Source organism: Temnothorax nylanderi, unplaced genomic scaffold, assembly GCF_030848795.1.
Source record: "Temnothorax nylanderi isolate EJ_2023f unplaced genomic scaffold, tnyl_v1.0 TNYL_tig0067_pilon, whole genome shotgun sequence".
NCBI lineage: Eukaryota > Metazoa > Arthropoda > Insecta > Hymenoptera > Formicidae > Temnothorax > Temnothorax nylanderi.
Genome location: NW_027249129.1, coordinates 442,630 through 469,105, shown reverse-complemented (window position 1 = coordinate 469,105; position 26,476 = coordinate 442,630). Strand labels below are relative to the sequence as shown.

At 39.9% G+C, this 26,476-nt stretch overlaps 1 protein-coding gene across 2 annotated transcripts in view; it reads right to left on the bottom strand.

Annotated features, from left to right (window-relative positions):
* Positions 1–18,471, bottom strand: part of Raskol (Ras GTPase-activating protein raskol) — a 219,324-nt gene extending 200,853 nt beyond the window's left edge. Inside the window, exons 1-2 of one of the 2 annotated variants that reach the window (XM_071708394.1) lie at positions 18,256–18,471; positions 5,643–6,119 (exon numbers count right to left, since the gene is read on the bottom strand). In XM_071708394.1, the coding sequence (XP_071564495.1) occupies positions 5,643–5,880 (238 nt within the window). In that variant the 5' untranslated portion in view covers positions 5,881–6,119; positions 18,256–18,471. The remainder of the gene's footprint in view (positions 1–5,642; positions 6,120–18,255) is intronic. The other variant, XM_071708396.1, reaches the window with a different exon arrangement.
* Between the last annotated feature and the right edge of the window lie 8,005 nt (positions 18,472–26,476).

Sequence of the window (26,476 nt, the reverse complement as noted above, 5' to 3'; positions counted from 1 at the left end):
CGTTTGCAGTCATCTTAAAGACAGGCAAATATATAATAATAATATATAATAAATTTAAATAATATGCATGTATATGTATATGTGAGGTAGTCAAGAGCTAATATGTAATATAGCCATATTACAAATAATATTCAAAAATCTGAATATCCAGGTCACTAGTTAATTCGAATATATTGTTAGATCTTAGATAACCTGGTATCGGACGTCCTGGAAATATTCCAAAGAGCAAAACCATATTGATCCATAAACTTTTCAATATCTATCTTTTCAAAGTTCAATTTCCGTTTAAACTAGTTGCAATTGCAAGAGACAATTTTATTCGTCATATTTAGTAGACCGTAAACGAGATCGACTCGATAAAGGACATGCGAGATTAATATAAAATGTAGCAATCCTACTAATAACAGGATTTGTAATTTGCTTTCTATAAATGATACATTAAAAGTGGTCCTTGAAGTACGTTAATTCTAAATTACATTTTCAGCATTGTGCGAGTCACCTATGTAACAAAGACTTCTCTCGTCTCGCTCTATCGACGATACATTAAAACAATTTAAGTTTTTCCAACAACATCGAAAAGTTTGAAATGGAAGTTGATGAAGATGATATATATCCGAACGTCACGCTTGATTGATCAAGATATATCGATTGATTGCGCCGCGATATGTATCGATATTTTTAATTGTTCGCATGAGTGATTCCACTGATGATCTTCTCATCGGATACCGATCTGACTTATAACAAGAAGCACTCCTCTCCGGTGTAGATACTCCACACAGACGTGACTCTCACAATAACGTAATACACGCGCACGTCGCGGAAACAGCCTACTACGAGCTAGACTAATGGAATTGGTGCAGTCAATCGGACGCCGCGACGTTCTCTCATTTATCCGGTCGGCCGCGCAAAACGACCTTTTCCTCGACTTTCCTCTCAGTTTTCGAACACTGCATTGAATTATAACTCGAAAAGCACAATTTCATTAAATTGCGTACAAAAGATTGAAAGGGCTGGTAAAGTCACAAACGTGAACCGAAAATTAAATTGCAATGAATAGAAATAGTACCTCGACATTTAAAGCAAAATGAAAAAAATTCTCTCTCAAAGTTACAAAGCTTCTGTGGATAGGTATAGTATACATTCTTTCAAAATTTATTTATTTATATTCAAAAGTTTATCTTAAAAGTTTATCTATAAAAAGACGGAATGTTAGCCAATTTAGATTCAATGATTTTAAAGTTTTCATAATTTGGTAATTAGTTACGTCAATTTCTAGATCACTCAAATAATTATTCGTTTTTTCATGCACGTTTCTCAGTTTCTCTAATATGCATTTATTCGCAACAGGTACTCGTATCAAAGATACATATTTATTTCCATTCTTTCGTTACGCTCTTGTCTTAACACAAAAGCCCCATAAATCCAGCGTTCGTCTCGAGAATATAAAGCGGATCGACAGGAGCGTAGGAACAAATCGTAGGAAGCGACCGATAACGATTGCCTCGCATCAATACGTGACAGAGCGAGATCGCGAGAGCTCTTCCCACGTGAGAATCAGCCTCGAGTCAGCTTGCGAGCGGTGTCTGACCGTCCACGTCTTCCTGTCCGCTCGGCGCATCGGAGATACCGCGAAGAGGAGACTCCCGAAGCGGCACGACGTGCCGCAACGTGTGTTTACGTCGACGAGCACCAGCGTAGTCGGGATCTCCTCTCTCGGAGCTAGGGAGTGTAAGTGGGTAATGGAACGAGAAGAAAGCAGGACGGAAAACAGCCCGCGGTAGAAACCACCGCGCTGCACCGCGCCGCGCCGCGCCGCGACTCATTTACCTACATCGATTTATTGCGACGAGGAGGGAGATTATATCTGCGAGCGGGATCTCAGCCGGCATTACATCCGCGCGCGGTGGATCACGATTTAATTGGTCTCCGCCGCGAATCGATCTCGTAACAGTTTCCTTTCCCTGCCGCCCGCCCGTCGCGTCGGCCGGTCGCCCACGGCAGAGAAGAAGAAGAGCCCGGAACGCATCGCTCGCCGCCCTCCTCTCCTCTTCTACGTCTACGTTGCGTCTGTACCACGCCACGCCACGCCGCCCAGAGCGACGATTTTCTGTTTAAGTGCGGCGAACACGCATATCGCGGACTACGCTCTCGGGGAAAGATAGCGCGTCGTTAGATTAATAATCAGCAATTTACGCACGCCGGAAAGAATGGCGGCGTCGCTCCTTGCTTGTGGATCATCTGTAAAGTGTGATGGATTGGATAGTGTAACGCGAGAAGATATCCGCTACACACTCCACTATACACTTCGGAGATAGAGATATGATAATGTTTCCCTTCTTCTTTTTTAAACTGTGATTTCTGAGAAAGTGATTCTCAGTAATCGCGACTTTTTTTCTTTATTGAAGGTATGATATCTTGATTTCATGATAAATTAATTTGATAAATTAATTGTTAAAAATTCAAGACTGGAAATTCGCAGACTTTATCTTTTATTTAAACCTTTTGTATACGAATAGGAGGAGATATATGCGATATATACTCTATGCAGTCTATGCGGATGCACGTGCTTATTTTCATCTCTATATAGCTTCCGTATAGATTCCACGAACTGCGGGTTAACATTTAGCACCCATTCATGTTGACGCGCGACAGGCGCGTTCATCCGACATATCAGTTAATAATGCTATGCACCCAATTATCTTTATGACATGACGTCAAGGTGCGTGTCATCTGGGACACGCCATAGTAAAATTCCCAACTCGGCAAAATCCCCAGAAAATCTTGACAGGCGGTTTCACCCGGCGGTCGGCAGCCGTCTAATCCGAGTGAAAAGCATTCGCGTATACGCGGCGAATGAAATGCGTTATACACCTGACTGAACACGTGCATATATATACCGAACGGAAAATCGAGGTAACAGCGGCTAAAGAATTATAAATATCGAAATGTCAGGATTACGTTACTGTTATCAAATTCTATCTTGTAGTGAATGTGCAGTATACATCTATAAAAATCTAACAACGACGATGGAATTATGTATTACAAGGTCGATTAGCTATTATCATCATAAACGTTGCCCCAGAAAGCTTATTATTTATATAAATAGCAAATCTTGCAATGCCAACCACAAGAAGAGAATAATAATTTTAATATACATTTAAATATTGTAGAGCTCTCTCTCTCTCTCTCTCTCTCTCTCTCTCTCTTAAATATTGTAGAGCTCTCTCTCTCTCTCTCTCTCTCTCTCTCTCTCTCTCTCTCTCTCTCTGTTTCTTTGAAGAAATTTAAATATGCGTAAGCTGTAAACACATATAAAAATAAAAAATTGTACTCTATTGTACACAAAGAATGTCGGATGATAAAGGTCGTGAAACACGGTCTTTCCACACAGATAATAATAAGTTAATAATATCATCTATGTGCGTGTAGATGCATATAGATGCCACGACATACGCTTAGCCTACCCGATTAAATTACCCAATTGTTTCTACGACGTGGTATTGGGATGCGTATCTAGCGCTCATCAAGGTAAATTCTTTACCGAGAAGATCCGGAGAAAATCTTGACGGGCGTTTCATTCTGCCGTCCTCCTCACCCACGCGAAAAGTAAAAAGAGTTATATCCACATTGAAACATGGCACAGATAATAGCAAGTGGGTGGCATAAAATTTATTTCGTATTAAACGAGGTCATTTTCATTAGCGGTACAACTATAGCAAGTTGTACTTTATTATTATTTTGTGACAAAACTGTATTTCATTATATTGTAATTTTAATGTAATAAAAATTAGTAATAATTTGAAATTTCTGTTGTCAAAATATTAATTAAAAAAGATAAAAATTGATTACGATAAATGATAATCTCTTCGATAGAAATTGCTAAGGAAACACGAAGTAACTCTGTAAGCTACTCATATGTATCTTACTACCGTACTTTCGCAAACGTTTGAAAATTGTGGACAGCCGTGTAAAATTTGTCTCACGGTTTTACCGAGGAACACAAAAAGACGATGAAACTCGACTGTCTTTTCGCGTGAACGAGTTAATACTATTGGCTTAATAAGCTCGTATAGCGCATACGTTATCCGATTCACTGCGACCTGCCTTGATTAAATTACCCAATTACCTCCTGGACGTGGCGTCAAGATGCATATCCAACATCAAGGTGGCGTCGCCTATATACCAAGCGAATCCTCAGAAAAGCTCGACGGCCGTTTCATTTCGCGGTCTGCACCCACGCGCGCAATTGCGTGGTTAAGGCGAATTTATACGGTTTATTCTCCACGCAATGCGAAATAAATGCGCTGGGAGAACGAGCTCTTATTTGAACGCACCGTCAGAAGTGGATTGCTCGGCCGAGCTCCGCGTAGTTCCACGGATTTCCATAATTTGTCATAAAAGAATCGAAATAAAAACTTTATTATAATAAATACTAATAAAATTGCTTTTCGTGTTACTGATATACGGAAGTAATTTGATTTGTAAATTACTCTACACTGCAAATTTAACGCGCGAAAAAATCCTTTTAAGCAAAACAGATGACTATCTTTGAGAGGAAGCCGTAAAAATTAATTTATTCTTTTTCACATCGTCCGAAATAATCGTGGAAAGTGAACGGTGTAGATTCGCTTTTAATCTTGGCCACGAGGATGAATTTACGACGGTAAATCACGAGCGAGGATATCCCTTCCGACGCGTGCGCTGTGCGGGTCGTATTGTATGTTAATAGCAATTATCCGAAGGAAATAGCAATTGGCAATTGGCCTATGGCCATGGAATAATGGCGCAAGTGCATCGCTCTCTCCTCGCACACGCCACGTGTTAGTCGAACGCTGAATCATGTCGCAAGCTACTCAGGGTGGCGCCAGGATTATACGGCTTTAATACCATATCCTGGAGATCAAAAGGAAGAGAAAGAGAAAGAGAAAGAGAAAGAGAAAGAGAGAAAGAAACAGGACGGGTACTCGTTTAAATGACGGTTGCATCCTCGTCCTGCACGAACACACGGCGACATGTGTACGAGTTCACGGCAAGGCGCTGCCGAGTAACGACGTAATCCTAAAAGATCGCGCACATTTGTTACTTCAGCCGGAACGAATGTATAAATAATGCGCGACGTTTCTGCATCTGTCCCTTTCGTTTTTAGCGCCCGATCTCTGAATCCTGCCACAAGTTACTGATCCTGATCCGAAGAAAAGCATTCGCAGATATAATTTAAGAATTATTCGATCTCATCGCATGAGGTAAAATACTTTAGAATCACGAAAGAGAAAGGGCAGAAAGGGAGAATAATTATTGTCTTCTGAATAAAATATAATGTTCTTGTTTTAGAAAACAAAACAAAAAGCATAAACTAATAATAAATACAATAAAGTATAAATCGTGGCGATCGATCTCTATAAAGCTCCGAGCAAACAGAGAGTCGGCTCACAACAGAGCCAGAAGGAAATGGCTAGAAATCTTTACGCATCGTCCGAGAATCGTAATCGCTCTAGACCTGTCTACCGGTAGATTTCTAAAGGAAAGCGAAGAGGGAGATATATCTATAACAGATATATTATATATTATATATATGTATACATATATATATATATATATTGTATATATGTATAATATATATATCGTGCAGAGGCACAGCTTACCGCAGTAATGGACCAAAATGTGAAGAGTTCCAGCATGGATGCGGCTGTCGCACCAGGAAGCGGCGTCGACCTGTGGCTCGAAGAGAGAGAGGTCGAGGCCCTCCATATCGCTCTCGCCGCAGGAATCGCTCAGGGGCTCGAAATTGCTCCCGTTGGTCCCCTCATCCTCGGTCGCCAACTCCTCGGAAAGGTTCTCGCCGCCGCCGCCGCCTCCGCGGCATCGGGGCGTCAATGCCATTTTCGGTTGAATACTCTCTCGCGCGAAAACCGCAAAGTCCTCCTCTCCGCTCGCGTTGCCCGCTTAATAAGACATGCGCTCGGTGGAGCACCGAACTTTTCTCACGGAAATATATCTCTCGTGCAGCATCAATTCTTCCACGGATTCTTCGCCCCTTCGGCGTGAAACCCGCGTCCTCGTACACCTCTTCGCACTGCGAGTCTCACCTTTTCATTTCACGGTAACTCGCGTTCGTTCATCTGAGAAGAATCGGTTAGATCTTTCGCGTGTTGGAAATAGTGTTCCTTCGTCCGTTGTGCGATGTGAGATATACAGTGTCCTACGTTCCTCGCATGAAATCATAATGATAGATTCTCCATCCAATCCATTATATACAATATATATATTATATAAGATATAATAGATTCTACTCCACTGAATCTAATTTTTTCCTTTTTATGAAAGATTTAATGAACTTTAAAAAAAATGTAAGTCCAAAATATTTTATGTAAAAAGTTCAATCTTAAATTTATTGAAAAATCTATTATTAAGATTCAGATGCGACGAAGGTAAGATTCTATATGTTTCTCCGAGAAACATTTCTCCAGAAGGAGAGAACACAAGAAAAGAGAAACATATCCATGTTGATTAAATTAGCTCCTCGCGCTGCGTTCATCCTTTCACTACGCTAATCCGCGTCCTACCATTTAGAATTAAATGGAATTTTTTCGAGGCCCGAAGGATATTTTATACATTTGCGCAATGCGAAGTACATATACGGCGATTCTTTCTGAACGAAACATAAGTATCAGTGTGAGTTTTAATCAAGCGTTCGTTTTTAATGGCTTTCATAAATTAGCCCCACGCCAGGCTAATAACCGTCATAATAACTCCCACCGACGCGCGCTGCCGATTTTTTCCATAAGTCACGCGTTCTACCATCCTAATTAGGCTCAGCTTTTAATTACTTGCCGACTGAAAGTAAAAAGACGAAACAGGAACCGGAAATTGATCGATTTCAATCTACGGCTCTGAACTGTCTATTCACGTGACGCGTTTAATGCAACGATTATCATAATGCATAAATAAGTGTGAAATTAATAACTGACTTTTTTCTATAAAACCAATTATTTTCATATTTTTTACAGTTCAATATTACTACTAAAAGCCAAGATCATTCAAGAATGATCTTAAAAAAATATTTAAAAACTAATCTTACAATTAGAAATACTCCTATATAAATAGTTTCAATAACTTTTCTTTGTTACGTCCAAATGCATTAATTAGCAAGCGTATTTTTCGACAATGTTTTTTTATACGAAAAATATAAATTTCTCAGAAAATATATCATCCGATCAAATCGAAAAAAAAAGTTTTCTTATTCTAAAATTATAAAAATTTTACAATTTTAAATTCTACAAGATAAAATATGTTTTTATTAAAGATTTATTTTAAATTCGTGACAGAATAACAATTAAATGAGAAAAAATTTTTTCTTCACAAAAAGTATTATAAACCTATTTTACCAATCTAAAAATAAATTTAAAATTATACTGGCAATTTTATCGATATGATAGAAATAGCTCAAAGTATAAATAAAAAGGGTATTCTGTTAAACGATAATTGCACCAACATACGTGACACAGAATTGAGATGTCGACACGTGTACCAATTAATTAAAACTGACAGGCAGGCACGAGCCTATATAATCTTCGATCTGGTCTACTTGTATGAATTCATTGAGCATGACAAAGTTGTTCGTAAGGAGTCTACCGTGTCAAACGCGCGTGAGGCGACACGCGCGAGAAGGAAAGCGGGGCCGTCGCGCGTTCTCTCGACAACGCGACGCTCGCTTTCTCGGGCAAGCGGCCAGCCCGTGCCAACCTGTCATTACGAATCTTTCAAGTTCAAGAGCGCGAAGAAGGAACTCACTTTCTCACTGCCACTCGCTGATCACGAGGCATATGTATAGGAACAAGAGATCAGAATACTGCTGTTTGTGCGCTTAGATCTGTTATTTTTCAATATATTTCTCACTTCGTATAAACGTTTATTAAATTTTATTAATTTTTAGATAATTAATTTTATCAGATTCACAATTATGTGTATGAATATAATTCGGTGTATGAATATAATTTTTGTTATGCGCGTAAAGTTCTTTCTCAACAACGTCGAACCGTGGATGTGCGAACGTTTTGTGCGAAACAGTGGAAATAGGCTGAGAGCAAAAGGGTTAAGCAGGAATGAGACATTAATTATCTCGCGGTTCTCGCGCGCGAGCCAGATATGAATTATGACACTGGCGTTCCGCTATCTCTTCAGTACCGATAAATTATTTACACGTATTTACGCGACGCAACTTCCCGAGGGACTCGCAGATAAAAGCGAAAAAACCAGTTTTGCGAAAAAAAAAAGAAGAAAATGTTAACGATACTGACATAAAAGATTCGCATACCAACTGGCCAAATACCGACATATTTATATCCGACAAATATCTAATACGCAATCGTTAGTCATACGTACGAAGGACGCCCGATCCAGTCTACGAATCGTTCTCATATAATGCCATTGACCTGTTTTCACAGTGTTCGTGACAACCAGGATGTTTCGTGAGATCATTAAATTCTTACGTCACGTAGAAATTCAGTGAGAATGAAATATATTACTCCTTTAATCTCTCTTTTTACAGATAAAATCTTTGTTTAAAATCAGTTTGTTTCTTTAAAAAGTGTGCATTTCATTTAACAATTGTTTCTAAGACGCAAAAATTCGAAATATTTAGCAACATAGAACACTATATTTTTGACATTCATAAATTCTCTGTTTATATCATCAAAAAATTAATTTATTCCCAAAACGTTCGCAAAATTATGTAGTACATAAGTCCAATTCTAAATCGGTTAAAAAAGAGTCATTAATAAAGAATTAGTTTATCAGAAATATTTGCTAATTAAATAAAATAGATCAGTGAAGAAATGTTCAATCTAAAAATTGAAAATACTTGTAGTAAGTTTCATATTCAAACATATCATATCATGCAATCAAATCTTTTGCTTGTTTATCTATTACTAATTGTGTGATTTATCTGACAGTTATATGTGTCGTAAATATAGTACCAGTATATGGCTACGACGCAAAAGATAAAGGAGAAGAGAGAGAAGTGCCTGTTGTCTATTTTCAGATCAGACCGAATTTGGTCGCTCGCAATCGGCGCAATCAGCCCCGAGCATTCTCCGATCGCGGTCGATTATCGATCGTCCGCGGCAATTTGCGGGAATGCGGGAACAACCGGCGCGTTTCCGCAGACGTGCGTGCGCCGATCGCGCCCAAATTTATTGCGTGTGTGCATGCGTGTGGCGGAGATCAAGATCACGTTCCGTTCAGCGGCGATCGCGCCGAAGATCACGGCGCGTGAACTGGTTTCGCGCGCGAGGGTATACCGGGCGAGCGAGCGCGCGCGTGCACGAAGAGCAAAGACGGCGAGGTAGGAGAGGAAGACGACAGAGAAGAAGCGAGCAAGTGAGAAAGAAGGGAAGAGAAGAGGAAAAGGAAAGCGACCGGCCGAGAGGTCGTTCGCATCCAGAGTTCGAAGTTGGCGGGCGAACGTGTAATCGCGTTTCGTGACTACGACGTAGAATTCGTTGCCCTCTACTCTTTCCTCTCTCTTGTTCCGTAACCCGCGCGAGGACGAAAAAGAGAAGGGTACGACAAAAGGAGAAAAATTACCGGATCGCACGAGATTTTTCGCGAGGGCGTAGTCGAAAAGCGGGGAAATTATGGTCGACAGAAATATCCTTGCGTACAACTTAACTTAATTAATCGTGGGGAAATGAAACATTGCATCGTAATTTTCCCTCGTATCATTATATTCATTGAACGCGAAATATATATGAACAGTGAAAGACGGATATGCTATCGCATCAAGAAACGCGTTGCGCATATGAGAACGTTAATGTGCATGCGATAGCAGATTTGTCTTCGGCTTTCAAGGCTTCAATTATAGGCGATTTTCCCGTAAATTGGTTGCGGCTGAAATACCGCGCAGAAATCGCCGCGGAAAATAGCGACCTAAGATTTTCTCTCACGTCTCTGATTAACACATTCTGACCTAACGATCTCCTATCAGTTTGCCTCTTCAGCGGCTCACTATTGCGAAATTAACAATGGAAGCCTGTCGAAATATTCCCTCGTTCGAAATGTTCTACACGTGCGGGATCGACGATCATCGCTCGTAACTCGCATTAACATCTCTTCAAAACGTCAGACGGCGATCATTAACGTATCTCCTTGATCCGTTATATAATCGTGTGTGAATAAACGATCCAGGATCGAATATATAGCTCTCTATAATTTTAGATGTGCTACATCTTCGAATTATCTCATTACGGAGAATGTTGCTTAAAAGAAATAGCGAAGTCTATTGAAAACGCAGTTAGCAAAGTGATAATTTACCTCCAGTTTATATATTATAATTTATTCATAAACTTGAACAAAAAATAATTTTATTATTCGCCTTCTATGAACCTTTTTATGACCATAACGTAATCAAAATTTAATAAATCATAAAAATCTAGAAATTTTTCATGTTTTCCTGACTCTTTCTCGATATTTCCTAATTGCATAATTTTTCTTTCATAATTTCCTTTGTTCACTCCTTCTTTTATCTTCTTAATTTAAAAAGGACCAACATACATTGGTATCCGATATACCTTCCACGAGAACGTTACCATCGGTCGCAGGTGCATCGACGAGCCGTTGCATTGCGGCCGAATCGGCTGGGCGCGACCCGTGTCGTAAAAAGGCCGGTTCGTAAAGCCGCGACGGAGAAAGGATGCCGCTAGGATACATCCGTGGCTATTGATGTGTCCTCCGGACTTAACTGCGAGAGCCAGGCGAACCTTGACATTTCGCAGAGGTCATGGAAGAGAAGGCGGCCACGAAGGTCCGCTGGTGCACGAGAGCGATCTCGGGCCATCGGGCGAGAGCATCTGGATCGCGTGGTTCCGGCTACTATGAGAACCTTACAGTTGCCTATTCACGGCGAAAGCCGAAGAGAGAAGAATCGACGAGGAAGAGGAGAAAGAGGAAAAGGAGCGGGAGGATGTGAGGAGGGAGGAGGCGGCTGGGGGGGAGGCAGAAGCGAAGTGCCTACTTACGACAGCCACGATCCCCTCGTAAACATCGGACGGCGGGACGGCTCCTGGGAATCCGCGCGCGGCGAGAACAAGGATACCAGGTGCAGCGATACCGATAACGACCGCCGACCGACCGATCGACCGCGGGAGGCAGTGCGTAACGCCACCACGGGCACGAGGGGATCTCAAGCATTCCCGCCATTTTTGCCGCCGCCGCCGCCGCCGCCGCCGCCGGATAGCGAGCTCCGGCATAATTGCCTCAAACTTTACGGATAATTGAGCGAACGGACGCGCGTCGAGACACGCGTTATTAATTACGTACGCGCGACCGTGGCGTTACCGTGCTCGCTAATGATGCCCGTGGTATCCGACGAATGGCGGATGGAATTAAATCCTTGAGAGCTGATGGAAGACCTTGATTGTTGGAGCTGTGATGATCTTCGGATCTACACAGCGGTCTTCAAAAATCTAGTCTCGTCTGCAGAAGAATCGCTCGAATCATTTAGAAGTAATTAAAATGACTCACGCAATTGTAGCGTGGGATGAGAGCATCAATGAATGCTGCATCAGCATTCGAAATTATACTTATTTGTGTAATCACATAGGATAACATAATTACATTATTATTTTCACTGTTAATTCCCCATTGCTACATATTTCTATGATTATCCAAACATTTCGAATGTTACACGTGGTGTGTATGTACATAGAAATCTGCGCCGCGTGAAAATTTTCATCGGTTAACCCCAACGTGGTTAATTAAACATACGCGGGAAAGGAAAGCGAAATGTCTTAGGCGCGTAATAATAAGTTCGCAACGCGACTTTGGGTTCACTCATGCACACCGCCGACGCGTAAATAAGTAATGCTAATTTAAATTCGCAAGAGCGCTTTCTACAAAATGCGTTATGCGTCTGAATGTAAGTCAGTTATGCGGTCTATGCCCCGAGGAGAATACGTGTAACAGCCCTGATGTTATGTTGTGCACAGTGAACGAAGAAGAGACAGAAGTCGAGGCGCAAGAAGGAAAGGAGAGAAACGAGCAGGCGAGATCGAATCAGCTGAGAGGAAAGCCGCCTCCTGGCGAATTCAACGGAGTGCTTTCTTAAATCAGGAATGTGAGGGAGATTTGTCAGATGCCGAGGATGCCGTGCAATTTATGCTTAGATATCGCTCGTATGATTCCTCGAAATAGGAAATTGACAAAATCGCATGATGAGACTCTCATAAGACTTGATATTAGATTATACAATTCCTTAAATTAATCGATGATAAACTCTTTATTGCACACAAATATGTAAATATAAAAATGGATAATAAAAATATAAATATAAAATATATGGAGTTCATTTTTCTCTAAACTATAAAGAAAACATCTTTAATTCGAGACAAGTAATAATACGCCTTAATAAAAGTATTAGTAAGATTTTCTGTGAGAACGACAAAAGATTTGTGAAGCAAACAATATAAAACATAATATCACATATTCTGTAAGAGAGAATAATATGACATTATAAAAACCTAGCTTTATGTTGAACAGTTAGAAACTATAATGCATCCGAATGAATGACTGACCTAGGACTTCTCTATATGTTGAGTACAACAATCGATTTTCGATGTTCGATGACGAACGGAAATAATTGCAAGCGCAAGGACCGTAATCAGGAACATCCGAATCTCTGTAATTTGTCGTGAGAACTTGAACACGCTCGTCGGAACTACGATCAATGTTTCTTACCGAACGTTAGATTGATCAAAAGCGACAACGAGTAACGACCGAGTAATTTGTCCTCTGACGATCGAAAGAGCACAATCGGTGGTTCGCGCTACGCGACACAGCGCAAACTTAGGCATCTCCCAAGTTCCACGATGCGAACGACGATGACACTGCAATGCGGTTCCTATTCACGCGACCGCGCCGGGACTTTACCGGGAACTTAGTAACTCCGATTGTAGATCAAACGGAAGCGCATGGGTAACATTATACAGTCAAAGGAGAAGTTTGCAGAGACCCCGGGCGTTCTACTCCGGCGCGCGGACCATTCCGTTCGCGCTCGATCAAGCGAAAGGTAAGAAACGGAGCTGACCTTCTCTTCGTTCAGCGGAACTCACGATGACTCGTATTCTACGTGAAGCACATGTTAGATTTCGTGCAAGATATTTTAAAACGTCTGTGACGTCTCTCGCGATACGGAATATAGGCTATTCTGTGACTTTATGTATGACACACGCGACAATGTGTACAATTTTACATAGTATTTTAAATGAACAAAAATGACCATAAAAAGAAAAAGAAAAAACGTCACACATAATACAACCAGCTGAGTAGCATATTAAAAGAGTTAAAAGAAGCAACATCGACACGTTAAAATGTACTTTTGTGTGTTTTGTGCTCATAAAAAACACGGTGTAAAAAGTCAAGGTATAAGCAAGAAATTTTCATTATTTTCTAAAGAAAGAAAAGTACATAGTGCTAACAATAAGTCTTAAATTTGTTAGTAACTGTAAAGGTTCTCCTATTTTTCAGGATTATATATATATGTATATTGTATACAGTTATCGTGAAATTGCACTATAAAATTGTTGTTCCTAATATAAGCAATACTAGAGTACACCAAATAAAACCTTAACAATCTCCGGGGCAAAGACCTACAAGTTTCTTGCGACATCGATCTTAAAGTCCGACTCGTGCCCGGAGGTTCAAGGGCTTATTACGATCCATCTTACCTTGAGAACCCACGGTGGGCAATTGAACTTTTTTTCACGGTCGTAAAATCATTGTTTCGTTTCTTTGCAGTGACGATCTAGCCAGATATCCCGAATGTAATAATGGAATTACATTTTCTTTTCAGATTTTGTCGTTTCCGTAATATATATTGGAAAACATAACGTAATATTGGACAACAATCGGCAACAGAATTTTATTTTATGTATAAAATTGTTATCTAAACATAAAAAAAATTGACTAGATAAAAGTTATATGTGAAGAATCTTATTATTAAGTTATTACTGAAAATAAATAAAAAATATCGACAATGTTAAGTTTGCAAAATATTAAATACACATTGTGAAAAACGTAAATTCAGAAAAAAAAAGAATTTTACTTTGTACTAAACGTGACCCTATAATTATATCAAAATTGCTGAATGTTACATTCATCGCATCATGTTTTGAAAGAAAATATGCTAATTTATACAAAATAAGTAACAAAATTGCAACTACAAACATCTAATTCAAAAATTCCGAAGCTTAATAACAGCTTTTGCTTTATAAAAACCGGCACACGATATCGCGTGATGTTTCTTGACGAAGGAGTGAAACGCAAGTTAAGTCGATGTCTATCTAACAGTAAAAGTCCTGCTAGACGACGATAAAACACGGCGGATTTGCAAGGACAGAGAAAGAGTTTATTCATTCATTTATCGTCAAAGCCTTGGAAAGCGTATCGTAACCTAACAGCCGTATAATTCCCATTCAAGTTTTATCACGCCGCTGAAATAAACGATGCAAAATCTGAATTTCTAATTTCAGTTTATCTGCAATCTCGAATGTCAATATTCATAACGGTTCAAAGATTAATATATTTTTTTGTTTGAGATTTTTATGTATAACATACTGTGTCAAGATGTAAAATTACTTTCATCAAAACTTATTACTTTTCCTTTTCATAAACAGCATTACTGCGTAAAACATACATGCTAAAAGTAATCATTGTGAAAGATCGAAAATATTACGAACCCTTTGAAAGAATTGGCCACGGAATAGTGAGAGCGATTTAGTAGCATAATATCACGAAGTGCTCCGGTGCAAAACAACGCAATTAACGAAACAGCATGGAATCGGCGAGGGCTCGAAAAAATTCTGCCATTCGTGCGGCAGAAGTTTCAAGCGCTCGCAATTTTCTTCCCCGGGGATAATAGCGTCGCGTCGGACTTTCGCGAGACGTTCACCGCGACGCGGCTAGAATTTCAAATCTGGAAACGATCGGCAAACAGGCGAGGCGTAGCACGAATATAAGGCAAAGCGGTGATGGCCCATGCGTTTTAGTTATCTACCGGCCGATCAGCTATTTATATTTAATTATGCAAAATTTTACAAAAGCTATTTGCGGAGCAAATAGCTTTTCGTCCCGTTTATGCTCGAGCGAGCAAAAATGCGTCGAAGTTCGCGTGTAAACACTTGTTCATGATGAAAAGAAGATACCCTTGTTCGCATTATTAGCGCGCATCATTAGGGATTATTAATGAAGCGAAAGTGCCCTTCATTCACTTGTAAAACGCACGTGGTGGTAGGCAGCGATTAAGGTGCTATTTATTGACGAGATTTTAACATTGTATTGCATTTCACAAATGCGTAAAGATTATGTAGTAATAACAGAGAAATGTAACTAGCAAACACGGTTATCAATCAATGTAAATATGATTAAATTCATAATCAAATTTTAAATGTTAAAATATTACTAAACATTGTTTGCAAATATTGAGAATAAATTCAAATTAATAAAACTTTTAAAAATCAAGCAGATAGGAAAGGTCAGGAATTAATCATCTTTTCAATTAACAATTTTAGTTAATTAAATCCACTTTCTCTATGTGCATGAGAATACAATCAAACGAAATGTTGCGGATTGCCAAGTTGGAATTAGTTAACTCAAACTGCTGCTGCAACATGGCCCAAGAGTTTAGAATTCATTACTGGCTACCGGAAACGTATAGACAGAGTTGCAGCGTTCACCACTAACAGTCCGTCTGGGTAGCTAATTCCGAGATAACGCAACTTGTTGCCTCCTTCTAAATAATCTCCTTACGTATCACAAAGAAAGAAGAAAAATTCAGTCAGCTAACGGCCAGACAGCAAATCATTTCTCGATTAACCGTTTTATACGCACAATCCGACTTCGCGCGTCTCTGTACCGTCCTTTACCAACATCTTCAGATTCCTAACGGATGTTATATCCACCAATATGAGAATTGAATGGGTATAATAAGTCAACGAGAGAGATGAGACGACACTCTTCACACTTCACACTTATGGCCACTATACAGTTACCTGTATTATAAAGCTTATACAATAATGCATACGTACAACGAGCATATATGTATAAACATATGTTACTCGAAATAAAAAGTATACTACAATACATTGGCGATTTTTTAAATCTATTTTAAATATGCAGACGCATCTACAAAGCAGACCTTACAAATGACAGACTCATTCTTGTTCTGGACCTTTCATATGCATGAAGACCGTATGGCGATAGTCGGATAGTAGAATTTTAAAATTTCGATCACGACGCAGTTACGATCGTGAAATTAGATTGTTCGAATTATTCTGTAGATTAAAGCCGGTATCAATTAGTTATCCAATCGGTAATTAAATCAAAAGTCACGATCGGAATAATCCCGTCCTAGTCTTCTCGCGCCCGAGTCCTAGAAGCCTCGTTCGCGACTTAGGAACAAGTCGTCGGCGACCTCGATTCGATCGGCGAAACTCGATACGCACCTCGGCGAAACCATTTATCGTAGAGGCGTAAAGGCGAGCCGAGTCGCGTTTCCGCGGACCGTTTATATTATCGACCCCGTATTTCGAAGCAAGTAGGTATGGAAGCATACGAGAGGCGCCCTTCGACAACGACCTCCGAATATTCCCGTCGACTTTTTCGCCGCTGTCCCTTGCCTCCCCCTGTTTCCGTTGCGCTGTCGCGCGATCGAGATGAATGTGCCTGAAAGAAACTTCGGCTGCTCGAGGGCTCTCGACTCTCGAGTCCGTGCGCGCGGAGGCATGCCGTCACGTTTTGCAACTCGCGAATCAAATCTCACGTCGAAATGCTCGCCAAGATCATCACGAAGGATTCTCCTTTCGGAGCAGGAGCCTTGCCTCTCGTAAATCTCCGATAAATACCAATAAACTCGTAATATTGCTATAACAATGTTACAAGGCTTCTAGGCTTATAACGTTATGTATGAATTTAATAATCATAACTTGTAATATTAAGATCAAAGGCTCGAGTTATAATAATCTGGTGAAGAATGTCGCGAGTCTTTAACTATTTAAGTTAACCCCTTAATATCTTAGATAATATTTCCATACATATTTTATACATTTTATACTTTTTAATTTATTTTACTTTATTCTATATTTTTTCGACAATATTTTAAACAGAATACGCGAAATATATGAATAAGAATATTGTAATAAATGATTCAAGTATCGCTTCTATCTGGTACCAAAAATTTGCAATTCTGCGCATCTTCGATAATATTTTTATATATATTCAATGTTTTATGCGTTTTATACCTTTTAATTCATTTTAATTCATTGTATATTTTTTCAACAATATTTAAAAAACAGAATACGTGAAATATGTGAATACAAATACTGTAATAATAAATGGTTCAAGTATTGCTTCTATCTGATACTGCAAATTTGCAATACTGCACATCTTTGATAATACAATACTACTATACATATTTTATACATTTTATACCTTTTAATTGATTTTAATTCATTCTACATTTTTTCAATAATATTTAAAAAACAGAATACGCGAAATATGTGAGTGCTGTAATAAATGGTTCAAGTATCGCTTCTATCCGATATTGCAATTTTCAAGTTTCAAATCTTTCATGCTGCCCGTGTCGGATACCGGCCAGCGAATTGCATTAATCTCGTGCGGATTGAATAAAAAAATCCCTCCTTCCCCCCCGAAATAAAATATATCCCAATTTCCCGTGATGACATTCGGCGAGTTTTCGATAGGAACGATATCGTCGCCGCTGCTCCCCACATTGGAGCACGTCCCCTACGTTACATTTTACGGGACGTTTTTACGCGGTAGATTTATATTACGCTTAAGCTCCAGCAGGACAGATTTACGTTACGCTTCCGTCCACGTAAATTTATTTATCGCGCCGTACTTAAGTGGAATATGGTGCACATATAAACCGAATGGCGGCATTCAAAACGTTTTAAAGTTTACTTATTTCGCAGGAGGCTCCCACAAACGCGATAAAGGATGAACGCAATCGATCTTTGAATTAGAAGGCCTGTTGTTTTATCGCTGGACCGCACTAAAACTTTCTTTCTCGTGTTTTCGCCAAACTTCAAACATATATCTATTTCAGTATCATCTATTTCAGTACAATGAGTGTACACTAGTGCCGCTATAAAGGACAGACCCCAGAGTCGGGCGAGTCGGCGATAAAATATCTCACAAAGCACAAACTCCCCCGCGATTCTTCGTCCAACCCCTCGTGCTTACCTCCACCTTTCTCCACCGATTCGAAGTCAATCGTGCCGATGTACATAAAAGAAGCCGTCCCCGTGCCGGAAGTGCACGAGACAATCGAACTCAAAACGATCGAACTCGCGAATCACTCAATTCGAAAGAGAAGACGAACACCTCCCGTTGTTTCTCCCCATTCGAAAGGGGAGCGGCAGCGCGCACTACGCTTTTCCCAGGCTCGATGACCGTTCGAAAACCGACACACATTTTCCCGCTAATATCCGTACGAATTCCCGCGCGCGCGCACGCGACGAACGCCCGTCGCGATAGCTCGTCGCGGACTGACAACGCGGGACAATGTTGGCGGTCGGGGCCGGCCGAGCCCGGCCGGAAACGGCCGAGAACCGGCGCGGCGCGGCGGCGTCTCGCGCGCGCGAGTGTATTACGTGCGACGACCGATTGACGGCCCGCGAGGCTGACTATTGATGTTCCCCTGGATGCTCTCTGCCAATTCCGCCGGTCGACGGCTTACGGCAGTTTACGGCTTTCCCGGCTTACGACGCGGCGTGTCTGCGAAACGGAATCGCCACCGCCGCGCGCGTCCGCCTTTCCTTTCCTTTCCTTTCCTATACCTCAACCCTTCTATTCTAAAGCGTCGACGATCGGACGAGATCGCGGTGCGGATCGGTGCATCACGATCCGAGGCTCGGGACTCTCCCGCCCGCTCTGTGTAGCGAAACTGCTATGAATTTAACTCCCTCGCGGGATATATTCGAGAGATGCATCATTCCCTCTTGAGATATCGAGGATATTGAGTTAGTTTTATGTAGCTGTTGGCAATTTAAGAGTATAAAGTCCCGTTGGCACTTAAAAATATTAATGTGATTAATTACATCGATTATTTTAATGTGAAGAATGTATAACAAAGTTTTGATGAGTAAGTAATAGTTTTAATAATTGTACTGTCCTTATAAACAAATTTGATAAAGATAAACTTAATAATATCTTAGAACAATTTTACAAATACATAGGTATATTAAAATTTAAATAAATTTATCGTCTATTTTTCTTGTTTTAATTCATAAAACAAATATCATTAATATTTTTAATGTACAAAACGGGTTTCTTAAATCTTCATTAGTCTTGGAAAAAGGTATATCGATATAAATATAATCGTATCTTTGATCACGAATTAGGATTACAACATAAGACAGTAAAATGTATAATTATTGATAAAATAAATATTTTGTATAACAATTATATAAATGGTTTGATTATCTTCCCAGTCCATATAATATTGCCTAAATATCTCTCATTTATGCGTTCTCGAAACTATACCTTGACAATTATTGATTACGATCGATCGACTGTTATTATCGAACCCTTTTCATTGTTACTCTCATCGTAAAAGTGTAATGGTAAACCCCTTTCGTTTTTACCGACAAACTTCATTCTCGTCACCCTGCGAACGAAAAAACGAACGAGCTATGCAATTTGAAAAAGCAGATTATGGTTCGTCATTCGCTTGAGTGTGAAAGGCGGCAGCGGAGCGTCCGGCAATCAGTGCATCACTATTAACTGATTTTCTTTACTTTCGATCGGCATTAATGAAGCGTTCGCGTGTATCGCGTTCCGGCCCCGGCCCGGGTCCGGTCGTGAATGTTATATCGCACTCTCCACGAGCTATGTTCGCTGCGTATCGTGCCAGGGACGCAATTTATTAAATAGACATCGCGCTTTATCACGGTCAACGGCGGAACGAGACAAATTCAGACGTCGCGCGAAAGTGACGCTAAGCAACCAAACTCGTCGCGACATCACGTCCGGTTAGATGAGGTTTTTTACAGACGCGAACGAACTCGAAATTCTCGTGTACAAGATGTTTCGCAAACGCCATTTATCACGTCGAGGAACAACTGTCAAAATCAAATTAAATCTTTTCACGAATCCAATATTAAATGTAAATAGATAATACAGTTTTCAAAGTCTGCTTCTAATTTTTCGGTATTATTAGACTCAAGCTGTTACAATTTTCAATTGTTTTATATATTTATTATATTTTATAAAATGTTTTATTATGTTTTATTTTATTTGTTATTTATATACGAATAAAATAAATAAAGACTCGTCTTCCTCTATCTATTTGTCTCCTTAACAAATGTTTCAAGTTTTCTTTCATTTATCCATTACCTATCATTAAATTCGCATCGTCTCTTTCTATCATCCTCTATCTCTCTCTATATCTCCCTTTTCTTCTTAAAATTTACTTCTACCTTTTTCCTTGGCAGATGTCACCGTGACAAATGGCAATGGCTACGCCGGAGGTTAATGACGAACTTTTCTCATCTGAGAGAGACGAGTAATGAAAATGTTGGAAAGGGAATGAGAAAGACAAAGAGATAAAAATTCCGGTACAACTGATCCGCAGTTTGCGTTTTCTATCGTGGAGCTTTTCAGCGCCGTGTACGTGCTTTCCAGTGTCGAGATGATAGAGTCGTCTCTGTTCCCTATCCAATCAATCGGCCATTCCCAAGTTCTGGTTACAGTTAGCACGATCGACGACATAGAGAGTCCGCAGATCGAAATTAGTACATCGTTGATTTTATATTTCGACTTTCATGTGAGCGCACAAGAAGGTCTTTGTGTCGGTCTCTGCCAATAAAAAGGCAATGATCGGCATAAACCTATACCGTCATTGTGCATTTAGTGCCAAGTGAGATGAGACTGCCCGATTCTCTTCCTCTATCGATGAGTAACATTTCGTTGATTTAAAATTTTTAACTGAATTTTCAGGCAAGCACAAAATCGGTCGACCGCCTGATGACGCGTCCAGCGATAAACGCGTCATCAGATTTTCCCCGTATCTCCGCAGCATCGAAAATTGCTGATTGGTATACCGGTTTCAGCTCTCGCGACTCGTAAGACTCGCTCGCGAAAATAAAGCATTTAAAGCTAGCCAGACGAGCCGGAGTGCCGAAGGCGACTGGGCGAGGTCGCGAGAGGAGGGACTTTGAAGTCGAAAATAGCCAAAAATTCTCGACAACTCACGACCGGCACAGTCTTCTCGCTCTCGAGAAAAGTAACGGTGCCGGATCGTTGAACTTGGTGCACGATGTGACGCTCGATGCCCATTAAGAAAGCCCCAAGGAGAGGACGGAGCGCAGGATTCATTGTCGTGCCGGGATAGAGGAATCAGTCCAGGAATATACTCCGCCCGAGGCTACATCCCTGCACTCCGTAATGATCCGATAAGATGCACGGGATTATTCGAGTGTAAAACTCGCGCGGGCAGGATCATAGAGCTATCGCTTCCGCGCTTCTTGGTCGCTCGGACTTCTATTTATAAGAGATCCTACGATAAGCGGAACGAGGAATCGCGTGATCCGCAAGAAACGCTACGCAGATCTGACGAACGAGACATATGGTTAGAAAATTGCGGATCGAGTTGATAAGAAAACTCGAGATAACGTTTTCTTTCTTAGAGCCATCTTAATGTGTTTCTATGGCACGAGTAATCCGATGAAAATAAAAGATGAGTCCTTAATGCATATTAAAACAACAATATTGTGTAATTTGATATAATGCGAAATGTGAGAATTTAATTATATTCAAAAGGGTATCCTTGTGTTATATTCGGTAGTTAATCGACACAAAAATTCACTTCACACGCTATCAAATTTTCCTCTCGTAAACATTAAACGTTCTTCATTCAGAATTCATTGCAGACCAGGTAAATGATGTTACGCCTGGGTCGGGGATAATGGAGAGAAGAAAGTAACTATCCACATCAAGGCGGAACAAACTTGCACGTAGTTCACAATAATGTGCCGTATCAGACGCGGTCTGATGCAACGTATAATCTCGTAAAATTCATTTCAGGGAGTCAAAGGGGCTTAACGAAATAGATGACTGCGATTGCCTGAAACGCACGACAGCCCGGAACAGATTTTCCACGTAATAATACCTATTAAGACTAGTTGTTACGTATTGCCGCCATTTGGAGTTCGTTCGCTCCCGCGCGACTCGGACGTGTAGCGAATAACCGGCGATGAGGATTGCGGAAAATAATTATGAATCTTGTTACTATGACTATTTCTACAATGGGTCTTTTTCAATCACAATCAAGCGACGAGAATTTTCAATCGTGGACCATGGCGAGGATCTGCAAGGGCTAATGCGTTTCTTCGTCGAGATCGCTGGTAAAATCGCGTGTAGGAATTCGACTTGACGTAAAGCTGAATTAAGCGGGATATACGTCTAAATTCTGAAGTGTACAGGTGACCAACCGGCAACACGTGCCTCTAATGACAACGAAATGCTCTTTTAATGGCGTTTAATTACCTAATTACGAATGAGAACGAACAGGTTTGCAATCTCGGATAATGTAATAATATTATAGAAGACATTAGATGGAACACGACGCGAAAATGACGTTTGAAATATGGATGGCGTGCACTAGAGAAAGGTTGGCCACTACTGATCTAAGAGATTTTACGCTCTCCAAACTCCTCCGACACGAACGACGCGATTAATCTTTCCTGCGAATGTCGCCGCCTTCTAATCTCACCCGAATTCTATCCTTTCTCAATCTTGCCAAGCGTGAAGGTAATACCTCATTGACGCTCCGTTTTTATTACGTTGACGTAACAACCTATGTGTCGTCAAGATTTTTCAAGTCTGAGGAAATCTAGATAAAATGAGTTACTTGTGAAGTTTAAGATTTTAAGATATATTAGATCTCTGTTCTTTTAAACTGTCCAACATGGAGAGAAAAAGAAGAGAGATAAACGGTAACAAAAAGTTCAGCTAAAAAGAACAGACAATTGTATCAACAAAATGAATCACTTAGCCGAGAATTAATCACATTTGTTCTGTTTTGTTGTAAGTAATCCTCAAATTAAAGTTCTGTTAAGTCTACACACATGCATATATATGCGAAGTGAAAAGTAAAGTAATATACCTGAAGTTTAATTTCCTAAACTTAGGGCCGGTTGTTTCAACCTGTTGGTAAGCTAACTGATAGTTAAATCATATGTCTATCTTTGTCTAATGTAAAGGATAAACAAAGACATATACATACATGATTTAACTATTAGTTAGTTTACTAACAGGTTGGAACAACCGGCCCTAAATCTTTTATATTAAATAATTAAAAATATTTGTATTTTAACGAAAGTATTATCTCGTTTAATAAATAACAGCGTTATAATGTTAAGAAATAAATTTTTTGATTGAATATATCCTGGGACTTGATCAATAAATCATCGAGTGAGCTTTCGAAGCGCCAGTTAATCCAGATTATTCCGAGCACATATTCTACATAAAGTTTATCTTATTCCTTGAATCTGCTTCATCGGAGGAAAAAAACGCCGGTCGACAGAACAATGTAGAAACTTTGACAGGACGCTTATTCCTATTCAGCTTTATATTTATCGAGAACTGTGAGAAGAGAAGAATCAGACTGCAGTTTGGCTTCTCATTCACTTTCCGCAAGAGTTAGAATTTATCCTTCCGATCGTTCGTACGAGTTTCACTTGGCATGTCATCGTATTTCATTCCCAGTACATAAGATACAAGGCAAAAGGAAATAGAGAGGGAAAAAAGTCATTTATTGCCCTCTAACAGTGAATAGCACTGTCATGTGTAAAATGAAAAATGGTAAATATGAATAATTGCGGGAAAACGAAACGTGACAATAAAGAATTCATTTTCACATGTTAGTACAAAGTATATAAATTTTCAAGTGCTATTTCTTTAACATTTCATATAAATTTTGTGTAAAAGGAAAAAAAACAAAGAGAGATAGAATAAATTTGTATAAATAATTACGAGAATTTATCAAATTAATAGCAAAAGAGATAAGCAAAAATATTAGCATCATTTACTCGATAATTCACTAATAGCCCTGAAAGAGAGAGCCAATTTTCTTTGCTGAATTTATCCCGTATTCACTAAGCGCATCCTCTCATTTACGACGCTTGGCAATGACGCAAGATTCGCGGAGCTCAGAGAGAAGGCGCGACACAGAGAAGAGAAAAGACGGGAGAACACGCGGTGGCATTTCAAATCACTCGGCAGATTCACGCATTTGAATAAATCTAACGGCGCGCATCCGCATGTCGAGAGGGAAAGAGAGAGAGTCGAGCGAGAGAAAAGGGTGCCGCGAGGAGAGATCGAAGGAGAAGATGGTAGGCGGGCAACAGGAAGATACGGAGAAAAGGGGGACAAAGCTGATCCTCCCACTGGCCGTGGCATTCGGAATCGTAGCTTCTGCTCGTGCCTCGTGCCTGTCTCTCTTTCTCTCGAGGAGGTATCGGCCGCGGTGCGACGAAGTGAGAGAGAATCAGAATTTATCGCGACCTTCCCCGTGGATCGCTTGTAAACGTACTCTTTTCTGTTCGCGGCACCAAGAAAACTGCGACACACGTCGGCATCGATCTTCGACGTTCCCGCACATAGCGATTCCTTGTAAACGTTAAATCATCGCTTTCTTACGTGAAAGAGAGAAAGAAAGAATCCGATTTCTATGCCATACGCCGGCTAACTATAGCGCTGAAAATACTCTTTATAAAAATTCAGTATTTTTAGTTTTACAAGAAACGTTTGTGTGTGTGTTTCTGCTAATAATAAATTAATTAAAGAAGTCCCTATATGTAGATAGCTAATTTTAGAAACATTTATTATTTCAAACATTTTATAAAAATACCGCGCTATTTTAAACACAACGCAGGGCACAAGTTTAGGAAATAAAACTGTTGAAAAGATGAGATCTATTTCTTTAGCATGCAATGTTTAGTTATGTATGAAAGCAAAACTACTTAATATACGTAAATCTGCCTTTTTCAAATAAATGTATTAAGTAGCAATCTCTTTATTTTCCGTCTGGAATCGTATCGAATTAGGTTCTCTTTTTGATTTCGTGATTATATCGAAGTAAAATTAATCAAAAAACGTGTTCTCTCGTATGAATCTCTTATTGTAACTGTGCAGCGCATACATATCTCATACTAGCGTGCTATATCTCTCCCTCCGATACGGCTTCAACTCGATGGAAAGTTGGGGAAAACAGAGAGTGTCGTAAAGTTCCCAAGTTTCTCGATATGAAACAGTTGGGGCAAGATGCGAGCGGTGATGCAAAAATGCAATATGACGCTCTTACGGTCTAAAACGGTGGCGGACGCAATGAAAGAAACGGAAACGAATCTCGCGAACGTTGAACGTTGACGCCGGTCGCGTACGCGCGCGTACCTACCTGTTATGGATGATACGTGTAAACCGCGTTACGGTTCTGCCATTAACCGCATTTACACGCGCAGCGGAGCGAGTAAGCGTGGACGTCGCGTTCCTTCCGCCTCCTCGTTTCATACCTCTTCCACATCGAGTCTTCCCATCGCTAAACGTACGAGCCCCGCGGGAATCGTTATTCCGAAAAAAAAAAGGAAACGGGTATTCCTGTACAGTGCGCCTGATTTCCCTGGACAAATATGCCGGCAGGCGCTGATCAGAGCATTCTTCAGTTAAAGCGCGATGAAACCGTCGCGATATATGCGTGTACTAGCAACGGTAACAAACATCGCGGTATATATTAACTAACTCTTTTAGCAAATATTATTTTCAACAGGTATTTTAAGTATCTTTTAGATTTAAGCCTTAAAACAATTATTTAACATTAATGGCTTAATAAAAATTCTAAAGTCAGACAGTTATCAGTAAATGATCACGTAACAAATAAAAAATCGCATTCAGTCATGATTTTTGGCAAAATACAATTTTGTTATTTCTATCACAAGATATAGTCAATATAGATTTAATGGATATTTTATAATCATTACACACAGAAAAATATCGTTCTACAGCCAAGAAAAGCAATTACTCATTTTATTTTATTTGGTTTGAGTAATAATTTTCTTCAACAAAGAATATTTTCTTAATATTAGTTTTAAGATATACTCATCATAAATATTAGAAAAGCTTATCATCATGTGCTTAAAAGAAGAATTTATTCTTCTTTCAAGTATATTCTGAAACTTTATCTAAGAAAAGCAACATAAGCTTGATTTGAATATTTACTGATTCTTTAGGTAAGAATATGAAATACTTGGCTGTATAGAACAACATTCTTCTAGGTTAGGAGGTTTTCGTGCGCGGTCCGGAGGGGTACAGTTTAGAATATTAAAATTCCTGTCATCAGATGGACTCGAACTCGGTTCCTCGTGGTTATGAGTCTGATACTTTATTACTAGGCCACATCTCTGAT